Source organism: Myripristis murdjan, chromosome 24 (genome assembly GCF_902150065.1).
Source record: "Myripristis murdjan chromosome 24, fMyrMur1.1, whole genome shotgun sequence".
In the NCBI taxonomy this organism is placed as follows: Eukaryota; Metazoa; Chordata; class Actinopteri; order Holocentriformes; family Holocentridae; genus Myripristis; species Myripristis murdjan.
Window position 1 is genome coordinate 1,966,486 of NC_044003.1, and position 13,670 is coordinate 1,980,155.

The following is a 13,670-nucleotide window of genomic DNA, read 5'->3' on the forward strand; positions in this document are numbered from 1 at the left end:
GATGTCGTCTATGTGTTTGCACTGAGCAGAGAGGGGAGGTTACACACACACACACACACACACACACACACACACACACACACACACACACACACACACACACACACACAAAGAGAGCGAGGGGCACGAACGCGCTGGAAAGGTGTGGTTAAGAAAATGAAGAAAATGAGTGACAGCAGGAAAATGAGTCAAATCTGGACCCATTTCAACTTTACTGACAATAGAAAGGCGGAGTGCAGCGTTGTGTGTTTTGCAGTGATTCTGTGTTGTTTCACTTTAAATTTGTTTAGAAGAAAAAAGTTAAAAGTTTAAAATAGATAAAGTTCAATGGTAAATAGTTAAAAGTTTGTTTTTGTGTTTTATAATTTACTTTTTGTATCATTATGTAGAGTGAATAAATAAAGGCATAGGCCTATTTATATAATAAACATATAAATAAACATAACGCATGTTTTTTATATTAGTAACTCATTTTGGGCATAATTTTACATTATTGTTGGTAATAAATTAATTTAAGCAACAAAAAAAATCTGAAGAGCCGCTTGGGAGCCGAAAGGGCCGGCTCTTTTTAGTGAGCCGAGCCAAAAGAGTCGGTTCTCTAAAAACAGCCAGAATTCCCATCACTACTGCTTTAACTTTCCCATTCTGTTTACGGAGCAGGAGCGCCACCAAGTGGACATGAAGGGAACTTCTCTCAGTCCTTTCCATCAGTCCAGACAATATAAACCTGAACACCACGCCTCTCACCTGGGTACAACGGTGTCCCGGAGTCATTGTAAGGGGACAAAATGAAGCCGATGGGGTGGGGGCTAATATTTAGGCTACTATAAAATTATGAAGCAAAATAAATAAATAAATAAATAAAAAGTAAAATTATAAAGTCACAAATTTCCAAAAAAAGATATTTTTCTGTCCACAGCAGAATCAGGAGATTGTTTTCTCCTGAATCGGCCCAAGTCACAGCAACGTCTCTTCAGAGTCCAGATGCTGAGGAGGAGGTTGTGGTTCTGGACTCAAACCAGCAGGATTTCCTTCAGACTGGATCCCACCTTGACACAAACACAGCAGCTGATTGATGACAACAAGCTTTCCATGATAGGATATTGATATTTAGTTTCCTGGGGTTACATTTGTGATAGGCCTAATTCTTTTGTCTGGGTGTAATTTAGGAATTATTTTTTAAAAATATATTGTTTTAACTGCTTACTAATTTCGTGCTGCATTTCTCATCACCTTTTTTGTGTTTTTTAAAATCCTAATCCATTTGTTCAGGTTTCAAAGGGTTAAAACTGAAACAGCAGGCACAGGTGAAAATAGTGTAAAAATAATATAACAGGACTCTTCGCTCTTGGTGAATCAACAGGAATCAAGAGTTGAGATTACATTCTACCCGACTCTGATTTCTGTCACCAAGAAAAAACACTTTTAAAACAAATGAAACAACACTGATTTTCTCGTCAATGTCAGACATCAATGTCATGACACAGTGAATATTTATGTGGTAAATATTTTTCTCTGACAATAGAGTAATAATAATAGACTAATAATAATAGTAGTAGGTTACAATAACAAATGCTTTTATTTGAACTAGAAACGTGTTGTCTTCAGTTAGAGTCGCATCTGGACGTTAAGTTGCTACAAAAGAATCTTTAGGTTGCTAGGCAACGGATCTGTTATTTTTCCTCTCGTTTCCTTTTATGTCGCGTCTGTTTGGTTCCTCCTTGGAACTGTTCAGTAGGCTATTACTTTTTAAATCAGTAAATATGATCGGCCTGAATGAGAAGCGGTGTTGACTGTCATTTTTAAAAAGCTCCAATATTTTTACAACAATTTACACGTGGAAACACAGAAATCAGGTTTGGAAAGACTTCCCAGCTCCTTGTGGTCCCAGTGTGCTCTCAGTCCTCCAGCTCTGAGACACTCAAATGGACTTCGCTCATCTTCTTGCTCCTGCTCAAACGGTAGCCTGTTTCACTGCAGATGTGTAACCACTGCCAGAGGTTAGCTGGGCTAGAGTAGAGTCAGTCAGCGCACAGACAGTTAAATGTAGTGCATCTGTAAGGTCAGTGCCAGAGTGTTATTGACATCAGATCTGAACATTCAATTGAAGAACCAGGAGGTCATGACAGTGTGGATACCTGACAGAAAATGACACTGAATCCACATTTTTGCGAAGATTTTAAAGGCTGTGGTCTTAAACTTTTGATCAGCTGGTGAACAGCCTATTTCAGTTTTATGGTTGTTTGCACGAAATTGCTTATTCACATTTTTTTATGTCTCACTCCCACTTCTTCTTTTTGCATTTTGAAGCTCAACTTAGAACCTTCTTAAGATCCAACAGTGCCAAATGTAAATTCTTGCAATTTCTCAACTGGTCTTAAAATTTTGATCAGAAGTGTATAGCCGTTTTTTTTTTTTTTTTAAATTAATAAATGGCTGTTTCTACAATAAATAACCATTGTATTTGTGAAAACATGATCAACAGTCAATATAAAAATTCATGCAAGATATTTCCCACGGACGTAAGATGTCCCAAAATTATAGAATGACCCACTACTGTTGTTGCAACACTATAAGTACTGTCGTTACTGTTATTATCACCACTGTATTATACAGTTGAACCTGTAACGCTCTTTGTCCTGCAATCTGCTCCTCCCTCCTTCCTCCTTTCTCTCTCTCTCTCTCTCTCTCTCTCTCTCTCTCTGGACAGCATCTCTGGACAGCATCTGTCAAATCTCTGGATTTGACAGATATCTGCTGGGTTTCTGTAAAGTGCCTTGAGATACCTTTTGTAATGATCTGACACTGTACAAAAAAGTTGAACTGAATTGAATTCATGAAGGCCTGTTATGAGCAGCAGCACCACAATGTCACTTTTTTATATATATATTAATGTTGGAAAATAAATGTGTGCTGTTGGCAAAAGTTCTTGGATGTTAGGGTTAGGTTAGGTAGAGGTCGCAGTGGTCCTGGGAAAGGACACTCCGGAAGGCATGGGCTCTCAGGGGTCTTAAAAGAATTTCAAGAATGTAAAAATCTCCTGTTAAAAAGACCAAGAGGGTCCTTAAAAGCACCATAAAATGACATAGAAGAGTTAAAATGATGTAAAGCTAATTGGGCCAACAGGCAGATAAGAAGGCAGGAGAATTTATATTTATCAAGGACCTCACGCTCAACAGGGTCTAACCCTAACCCTAACCCTAACCTAACCCAAAAGCACATCCGTGGGTGGTTTATGATGAATAAAATTTATTCTGTAAAAAATTAAAATAATAAAAGGGCATATAGAGAGAGAGGGTTGGCTTGAGTTAAAGGGATAAGTGCTATAAAAAGTAAGTGCTAAAATCAAACTCTAAAACACCTATTAACAATACAAAACACATAATTAAGCATACATAAGTCATAATAGAAATAAGAAACAGTGTAATATCTAAAAATATATACAAACATACAACCTATAAAATAAAGAATATAAAATAATCCATGGCCTCCCTCAATCCCTAAAAGCCCTTTATTTGTAAATCTGATTAAAGCCTCCTAAAAGAAAGACTCACCCCGGATGTGTTAAAATAGATTTATTTAGGCTGGTGCGGGTTCCGGCTGCGAGTAAGGAGTAATAAAAACCCAAAAGGGTGTGTATTTTTCCTTTTTATTCTTTCCCAACAGACTGTTTAAAAGAGAAGAAGTGATACACCTATATAAAGAGAGCACATATACAGTATATAAAGACATAACTACACATATATACAGACATACTAAAATTTAAATTGGAGGTTATTAAACTTTCCTATTAAGAATGAGGTTACTCCCTATAGGGATAAAAGTGCTTAAAAAGAAGTGCTGTATAACAGTAAAACACAATCAAAAGTATAAAATAGAAAGGTAAAATAGAAATTGTTGTCAAGGATGAATTATAAAAATCCACATGCAATAAACCCATGAATAGTAATAAAAAGTAATAATGTGTAATAAATATGTATTAAATAAGTAATAATAAGTAATAAATAATAAAAGTACAATAAATCATAAAATAACCCCATAGGAAGCACCTACATTTTGTTTAAATTAAATAAATTTCAATATGTAAAAAAAAAAAAAAGGAAGACATAAGAAAGCAATAAATGATTCATTCCAGCTGTTGGGAGTGCGCCATAGGGAACCTGTTAAAAAGAGCCCGCCAGGAGGTAAGGCCCTGGTGAGCCAGCCAGGAGGTTAGCACTTCTAGCAAATGCTTAAAAAACCTTACTACCATTATCAAGCGGAAGTGGATCATTTAGACCGGTAGGGTCCATTGTTTTTAACAGATGGATCCACTTCCTCTCCGCCGCTCGTCTCTGACCCCAAGGTCCAACTGCTGTTACTCTCCAGGCCCAAAATGTACATATAGGACACTCGTGCCACTATCACTGCTTATTCTGTAAAGTTGTTGTTTAATTCAGTTATTGATAGTGTTGGCGGTCTCCCCCACATAAAGTTTATGGCAGGCCTTGCACCTAATTGCGTAAACCGCATTTTGGGTGGTAGGTTTAAGGGCCTGCCATGGATTCATTCCTACTTTAGCGTATGGATTAAGAATGTGGGGGAGAGAGATAAAACCAGTAGCCAGGCCTCGAGATGCTCCCCCAGGTTGTGCTTTCTTGTTTAAATTTGAATGGACTAGGATGGCCTCTTAGGGTCTCCGAGAAGGTGACTACTAAGGGGACAAGGGTCGGGTCCGGCTGCCGGGGGACGATCTGATGATATTGGTCTTTAAAAGTTCGGCTGACCTCTGCCTTAACACTCCTGAGGAAGCATCTTGAGTAACCCCTAGGCCTCAGCGCACTAAAAAGGGTTTTTGTGGCCTCCTCCACATGTTCCGGGAAGGTGCAGATCCTGTGGAAGCGTATCAGCTGGGATTTAATCAGGCCTCTGTACGTTTGCCTTGGGTGATAACTGGATTTGTGAAGGAGAGCATGACGGTCCGTGTCCTTGAAATAGACCTTTGTGGCTAAAAGCTTCATTTGGTCACTGGAGGCACAGAAGAAAACTTGTGTGTCTAAAAACTTTGTTTGTTTGGTTGTAAATTGTGTTTTAGTTTTATTTTGGGGCGATGTGAGTTAAGTGTATCGATGAACTGTGACAATTGATCCGGTGTGCCGTCCCAGAGGCCGAAGATATCGTCCAGGTACCAGCAATACAGGAGGGGTTTAGTGGATAATTTAGTGAAAGCTGTTTTCTCCCAATGGGCCAGGTAGATGTCAGCGTAAGCTGGAGCATATTTCCGGCCCATAGCACAGCCGCACAGCTGGAGATAATGCTGATCATTAAATGTAAAATTATTGCGGGTGAGGGTTATGTGAAGTAACTGTAAGATGTGATTATCGGTTCTGGATGGGTCTGGGTGTTGTTGAAATGTCTTTAATTGCAGCGAGGCCGAATGTGGTTTCAATGTTGGTATATAGGGAATCAATATCTATGGAAAAGAGGAGGGTGTGACTGGGTACCTGCTGGTTTTTTATTTTCTGAACAAAGTGGTATGTGTCTTGAATGTAAGATGGGTGAAGTTTAGCTAGTGGGTTGATGAAATGGTCTATGTATTCTGTCATTGCGTAGGTCTCTGAGCCACAGTCGCTGACAATGGGGCGGCCGACCGGAACCACAAAAGGGACCGTCCACGCCTCCGGGGCCTTGTGGATTTTCAGGAGTAAGTAGAAGAGGCGGGGCCTGTCTGCACCACTACAAGTTGAATTGAATTGATTTCATGAAGGCCTGTTATGAGCAGCAGCACCACAATGTCACTTTTTTATATAAATATTAATGTTGGAAAATAAATGTGTGCTGTTGGCAAAAGTTATTGGATGTTAGGGTTAGGGTATGTATGTGTGATTAATTCAATATGAGTTGTGGGTAACATTATAATGATGTTTTAGGGCTGGATGATATATTGTTGTCATATTATTATCTAGATATGAACATGTGTAATATTAATAACTCAAAAGGTGACGACATGGATGATATCACATTACATTTAAGGTTGGTTGGGTCGGTCCACAGACATTAGATAGGGACTTCATTCACCTGGATAGTGTCAGAAAATTCTTCTGCACACCTGTAAACAAGCTTTGCGGTGTGTCAGAGAGAAGGCATGAATAAATCATAAAGAAAATCCCACACATTGTCTCAACAGCTAGAGCTTTATTTAACAAAACAACGTTACAGTCTGTTCAGGATCTTCCTCAGGTGTGAACAGCAGGTGACTGACACGTTCTTATACAGGGCACAGTCACCTGCCAAAGAAATAGATGACATGTAGGAAAATATAAAATATACTTTTCAGAATATTTCTCATGGTCAAACCATAAACCCTCATGGAACGGACCCCTGCGAAGTGATCAAATATAAGCATCAAATAAAACAACAGGCTCGGCTTCTATATAAAGATCCTAGAATTATGAAAATAAAATTCAGAGTCAAAGTGGCAGAGACTGAACACAATTCAGTGAAAGAAGAAAACCAGAGCCTCACATTGAGAACTAATTCATCATTACGTTCATGTGGGAACAGAGTTTTTAAGGTGTGTATCCAGTACGCTTCACCTCTTTTTAGAGGCAGTTCATGATTTTGGCCTCTAGGTGGCAGACTGACCTGTTCTATGCCAATGAAACCTAGACTAGAAATATGACTGGAGTCACTGAGGTGGACAGCTACTGGATCTTCCTGTCATTCGTCCAGATGCTACTTTTGTGTTGACTGCTTCACTGTTTGAACTTTGTAGATGTTTCAGCGACATGTACCAGGCCACAAGGAGCAGCAGATAAATCACATGGTGGAGGCTCAGGTGATGCTGCTGCCAACAGGACACCATTTCCCTGCATGTGGTATGTGTGTGTGTGTGTGTGTGTGTGTGTGTGTGTGTGTGTGTGTGTGTGTGTGTGTGTGTGTGTGTGTTTTCCACACAGGAGGCAACTCTCACTCCTCAAATCTCACACAGAGACACTGAGGAGCCAAGCCAAACCCAAAACCCCAGGTACAGAGGCTCAGTGAAGGTGCTGTTGAAGGTGTGGAGGTGGATCAGTGTGTCAGAGGAGACGCTGTAGAAGGACAGAGAGCCAGCAGGCCAGTCCAGATACACTGCCACTCTGTTGGAGGAGGAGGGTACACGGATGTCTGTTTCTCTGCTGCTGTGTCTGGCAGTGAAACCACCATCATAGCAGGCCAGACTCCAGGACTTGTCATTCCTGCCAAGTCCACAGTCATCACTGTTTCCTTTCCTGCTGATTCCTCTGTAAGTCACTCCCATATAAATCCTTCCCTCCCACTCGATCTCCCAGTAGCAGCGACCAGTCAGACCATCTCTACACAGGACCTGTTTCCAGAAGTCAAACCTCTCTGGGTGATCAGGATATGGCTGCTCCTCTTTCAGTGTCGCCTTCCTGTTGTCCTCAGACAGGACGAGGTTTCTGTGAGCTGTGTTTATGTCCAGTTGGAGTTCACAGGAATCTGATGGAGAGAACAAGACAAAACAGACCTGCTGTGGTTATTATCTGCTGATTTATTAACAGTTTGATGATTGATTTGTTAACTCTTTGATGATGACACATTGTGTCAGCCATCAGACAGCAGGATCTGAATGAATAGACGTCACAAACTGCTGTGGAAATTCACTTTACACCTATTAGAGCCATCTACACAGAACTAAACTACATCTATACTTCATGTATTTCTTTACAGTTACAGTCATGGATGGACATCAAATAAGAGAGACAATTATTTTTCTATTAGTCTCATTTTGAAGTTAGATCCACTTGATTGTAACCTTTACTCATAAAATGTGACATGTATAATCTTAATTGCCTTAAATTAATATTCTTCACTCACTGATTAACTGTCAGGTTTTTCTAATTTAGTGGAGAGAAGAAGCTGTTAAAGAGGGAAAACACCAGCTGCTGTAGTGATTCATTGTTACTGTTGTCATCAATGACTTTTCATCATCAAGCCTTTTATTCAATTCTTAGACCCTTTGTTAAAAGTTCTGATAGTTTTGCAAAATTATAAAAGTTTAGATTGTTTGGCGAACTTTTCCAAGAGCTTGGATCTCAGTTTGGACAGTTTTCTGTGTTGAGTTTTGAAAATACTACAGATGGTTGAATGGTCAAAGGTTTATGTGAGTGAGTTAAATGTTTATGGGTGTACTGGACCTTAGTTTACCTGGTTCAACAGGTAAAAGCAGCTGAGAACAAACAGCAGAAACTGCAGCTGCAGCATCTAAACAGCTGAATGTTTGCTGTTTTGTGTTCAGGAGTCAAACTAAATCCACACTTACACTTCCTCAGACCTGGTTTCAACCACTGCTTTCCACCATGGTCCACCCTGGAGGAAGAAACAGAGTCAGAGCAGCAGATTCTCTGTGAGGATGGAAACATGGGCAGTAAATAAACTTCCCTATAAAGGATTAACCCTATAAAGCCTGAACTATGAAAGAATTGGCAGAAAATTACAGTTTTTTTTTAAATTGAACCCTTTATTTAGTGCTAAAACAAAATCTAAAAATAAATAAATTAATGTTATTACACGATCTTTCTGTTGTATGATATATGATATGTAGTTGAAGTGCCAGTGCTATGGTCCAGGGTGAACAGGGGAAGTGTCCAAAGGTATACAACAGTATTTTGGTCAAGTATTGATTCAACTGAAAACAGAATGTGTGAACTGATAACGTGCATCATATATGATACAAACAGAGTACACTGAGTTAATGAAATCCATGGTTGTATTGTGTTCTTGCAGGTTAAACAGATCTATATCACAGTCACCGCAAATGACGGTTGTTTTTCTGTTGTTTTTATCCTGATATAGTGCCTGTATTTTTTCTATGAATTTGTCTATGTGGGAACCAGGTTTTCTGTATATGCAGCTTATTATAATACTGTTTGAATTTCCATTTCTATTTCAGCTGTGATACATTCCATGATGTTGTCCATAGTAAATGACATATGATTCTCTTTGAGGATGGAAACATGGACAGTAAATAACCTTCCCTATGAAGGATTTAGCAGACCACGTCACTCATATCCACCATTAAACATGAAACAATATTCCTCAGGCCTCTGTAAGACATTGTGTATGTCTCTCCATACCTGAGAGCCTCCAGTCTCCAGGTTGGATCCTCCAGTCCAGCAGAGAGCAGCTTCTCTCCTGAGTCTCCTGGATGATTGTAGCTCAGGTCCAGCTCTCTCAGATGGGAGGGGTTGGAGCTCAGAGCTGAGGCCAGAGAAGCACAGCCTTCCTGTGTGAGCAGACAGCCTGACAGCCTGCACACCATCACAAACACAATCAGTCCACCACATCATCTGCTTTGTGTTTTCACAAAAACCTACACAGGTTAGGAATCTGATCAGTGACATGAAGCTGCATGTAAATCAGGATTGAACTGGTCATGTGTTGAGCAGATTGAGGAATCCTGACCTGAGAGTCTCCAGTCTGCAGTGTGGACTCTCCAGTCCAGCAGAGAGCAGCTTCACTCCTGAATCCTGCAGCTGGTTGTTACTCAGGTCCAGCTCTCTCAGACTAGAGGACTTGGAGCTGAGAACTGAGGCCAGAGCTGCACAGCTTCTCTCTGACAGATTACAGCCACTCAACCTGAAGTGGAAGTAAAGACCAAAACAAAAATATTAAAATTAGTGTTTCTCTTGTGGAAATAACAATATATCATGTGCTAAATATGTCCCATTATCTCTGAACCTACACAGATTTCTTGGAGGCTTTGACCAGTGGCAGCAGCCCCAGAAGAGCCTCCTCTGAAGCAGAGTATTTCTTCAGGTCAAACACCTCCAGATCTTCTTCTGATGTCAGTAAGATGAAGACCAGAGCTGACCACTGAGCAGGGGACAGTTTGGCTGTGGAGAGATGTCCTGAACTCAGGTACTGTTGGATCTGCTCCACTAGAGAATGGTCATTCAGCTCATTCAGACAGTAGAACAGGTTGATGCTTCTCTGTGGAGAGGGACTGTCCCTGATCTTTTCCTTGATGAACTGGACTGTTTCCTGATTGGTCTGTGAGCCACTTCCTGTCTGTGTCAGCAGGCCTCGTAGGAGAGTCTGATTGGTGTGCAGTGAAAGACCCAGGAGGAAGCGCAGGAACAAGTCCAGGTGTCCATTTGGACTCTGTAAGGCCTTGTCCACAGCACTCTGGTAGAGGTGCTTTAGTTGGGAGGTTGATTGTCCTTCTGACAGCAGATTGACTCCAGAGTTGATGAAGGTCACAAAGACATGAACAGCAGCCAGAAACTCCTGAACGCTCAGATGGACGAAGCAGAAAACCTTGTTCTTGTGCAGCCCACGCTCCTCTTTAAAGATCTGTGTGAACACTCCTGAGTACACTGAGGCTGCTCTGATATCAATGCCACACTCTGCCAGGTCTGCTTCATAGAAGATCAGGTTGCCTTTCTCCAGCTCCTCAAAAGCCAGTTTTCCCAGAGACAGGATCATCTCCCTGGTCTCTGGAGTCCAGTGTGGATCTGTCTCAGCTCTCCCATGATACTTGATGTTCTGCACTTTGGACTGAACCAACAGGAAATGGATGTACATCTCAGTCAGGGTCTTGGGCAGGTCTCCTCCCTCACTGGTTTTCAACACGTCCTCCAGAACTGTAGCAGTGATCCAGCAGAAGACTGGGATGTGGCACATGATGTGGAGGCTTCGTGATGTCTTGATGTGGGAGATGATTATGCTGGCGTGCTCCTCATCTCTGAATCTCTTCCTGAAGTATTTCTCCTTCTGTGGGTCAGTGAAGCCTCTCACCTCCGTCACCATGCCAACACACTCAGGAGGGATCTGATTGGCTGCTGCAGGTCGTGTGGTTATCCAGAGGCGAGCAGCGGGAAGCAGGTTCCCCTTGATGAGGTTTGTCAGCAGAACGTCCACTGAGGTGGACTCTGTAACATCAGTCAGAATCTGGTTGTTCTTGAAGTCCAGAGGAAGTCGACACTCATCCAGACCGTCAAAGATCAACACAACCTGGAACTGCTCAAACCTGCTGATTCCTGCTTCTTTGGTCTCAGTGAAGAAGTGATGAAGAAGTTCCACCAAGCTCAACTTTTTCCCTCTCAGCAGATTCAGCTCTCTGAAAGTCAATGGAAATGTGAAGTGGACATGCTGGTTGGCTTTGTGTTCAGCCCAGTCCAGAGTGAACTTCTGTGTTAAGACTGTTTTCCCAATGCCAGCCACTCCCTTTGTCATCACTGCTCTGATTGGTTGATCTCTTCCAGATAAAGGTTTAAAGATGTCTTCACATTTGATTGGTGTTTCTGGTCTGGCTGGTTTCCTGGATGCTGTTTCAATCTGTCTGACCTCATGTTCCTCATTGAGCTCTCCACTCTCTCCCTCTGTGATGTACAGCTCTGTGTAGATCTGATTCAGAGGTGTTGGGTTTGCTGCTTTAGCAGTCCCCTCAAACACACACTCAAACTTCTTCTTCAGGTTAGATCTGAGTTCACGTTGGCACCCTGCGAGAGTTCCTGAATGAATGAACAAGAAAAAACAACAACAAATGGATGTTGTATTAAATGTGAGATGTGAATATATCCTTGTAAATTTGTCTGTTGGCCCTTTTCAACTATATGAACTTAGCAAGGTGTGATGTGCCATGTTTCAGTTGTTCTGCTTTTGTTTCCATGTCAATAACACAGTTCAACAAACAGTTACAGTCCCTGAAATTTAATTTGGGCCCTGCTTAGGGGGCAAGTGTAAGACCTGAGTTCCAGGATCTTGCAGGAGGAGCTAGCACGGCTATTGTTGTTTCAAGCATTGCCTTGACAATACCAGCCCAGACAGGAGTACACTCCGGAACGGATCCGCTCTCAAGTCGCCAGATCCGCATAGCAGTCACACCATTACACACCTCTGCACCAGCTTTGCCCAAGACCTCCCATGTGGCAGATCCAAACCATATATTATATGACAGATCTGGGCCAAATCCAAATTGAAAACCACATATCATAAGCATGGATCGCGGATCTGGGCCAGATACAGACCATATGTCATGGCTTTATCCACTGTACTGGGCCAGGCCCGGTCAAAATCTGTTACAGATGCCTAATCTGTGATACGTTTAATGGATCTGTCTGGCCGGCACAGATATATTTTGCTGTTAGAGACCTTTGTAAACACGAGCTGTCAGAGGACAACAGCACAAAACAGCAAGCACCAAACAAGAGACTGCAGAAACAAACAAAGAGCTGCACATCCTGGTCAGCATTAGGGAATTTGAGAATAAACTTTACAGTTTAACAAACAAGACAGCACTGCATCAGCAATGCTGCTGTCCCAGGGATCTGAGTTCACGTTGGCACCCTGCAAGAGTTTCTGAGTAGACAACCAATGAATAACATTAACAAATGGATGGTATATTAAATGTGAGAAATATGAACATTTCCTGCTAAATGTGTCTATTTACCCTTTTTGACAGTAAGAACCTAATGGGGTGTGTTGTGAAGGCTGTTTCAGTAAGTAAGTAAGTAAGTAAGTACACTTTATTAATCCCACAAGGGGAAATTTGGGTTTAAGTTACATCCCGTCCAAGAGACACAAAAGACATGACAACATGGGGTTACAGGATCAGGAGAAACTACGGCAGCAGCCAGCGTGCGCGGCGCACCTTTACGTCAGATGAAAAGGGTACATTAGGGAAGGGAGGGAGAAAAAAAAGGTCAAATGTCAAACTGGGCTCCAGAGGGAGTACAACATGGCACTTGGAAAAAAAACACCCCAGCACAAATAAGCACATGTAAGAACATTACACATAACTCGAGACAATGCACACGTGATGAGGAAAAGGATTGGGGGAGGGGAAGTGTCCCAGCACAGACGGGGGGCTACGCAGCCAAACTACGGCGCGCCACCCTGCCCACCAGGGCAGGAACCAGGAGGGAGAGGGGGCGGGGGGCCAACGAAGGCGTTGAGTTCCAGGGATGTGTGTGCGTATGTGACCTTGTGTATGTGTGTGCGTAAGTCCAAGAGCTTCTTCGCTGTACAGACACAGCATTGTCTCTGGCGTCTGATAAGATGACAACACCAGGTCGTTGCCTGGGAGACGACCACGCAAAGTCTGCACGCCATGGAAATGATTCACAGGTTCTTGAATCATTTCCATGGCGACGACAGATCCTGGTAAAGTTCCTGGATCCTCATTTGGGCCCAGATTGGGGGTGATAGTACAACCTGACTTTCAGGAACGTTTATGACAGACTGCAGAGATAAACAAAGAGCTGAACATCTGGATCAGGATTTGAGTAGAATAAATTTGACAGTTTAACAAACAGCACAGCGCTGCCTCAGCCGGAGAGACACCGCCGTCCCAGGGAAGCCGGTGTTACGTGACGGGAAAGCAGGAAGTGCCTTTTTGCCAAGGTAGCAGGAGGAAGAAAAGCTGCCCCCTGCTGGCTGGAAGAAAAATGTGTAAAAAGCAACAGAAGCTGCTATAAACTGTCAAACTGTGGGGGCGTTAAAATAGGTCAAACAGCCTGACTCACCACAACTGTTTTGATTTGATTGGCTGTGTTACTCTGCTTTTAACTGAGGCTTTATAGTATTTGGCAGGTTCCTGTATAAGACAATTAGGTCGACTATGGGACCAGAGCACCACTGCATGGTGACACTGTGGCAGCGCTAAAAACCAGACTTGGTGGATGCAT

General features: G+C 42.1%; 1 protein-coding gene across 1 annotated transcript; it reads right to left on the bottom strand.

The window, feature by feature from the left end:
- Window positions 1-6,454: 6,454 nt before the first annotated feature.
- On the bottom strand, window positions 6,455-13,129 carry LOC115356564 (ribonuclease inhibitor-like). The gene is made up of 5 exons (XM_030047780.1): window positions 13,011-13,129; window positions 9,445-9,618; window positions 9,117-9,290; window positions 8,303-8,349; window positions 6,455-7,479 (listed from the first exon to the last, which is right to left on the bottom strand). The coding sequence occupies exons 1-5, from the start codon at window positions 13,127-13,129 to the stop codon at window positions 6,956-6,958; spliced, it is 1,038 nt and encodes a 345-aa protein (XP_029903640.1). The 3' UTR covers window positions 6,455-6,955.
- Between the last annotated feature and the right edge of the window lie 541 nt (window positions 13,130-13,670).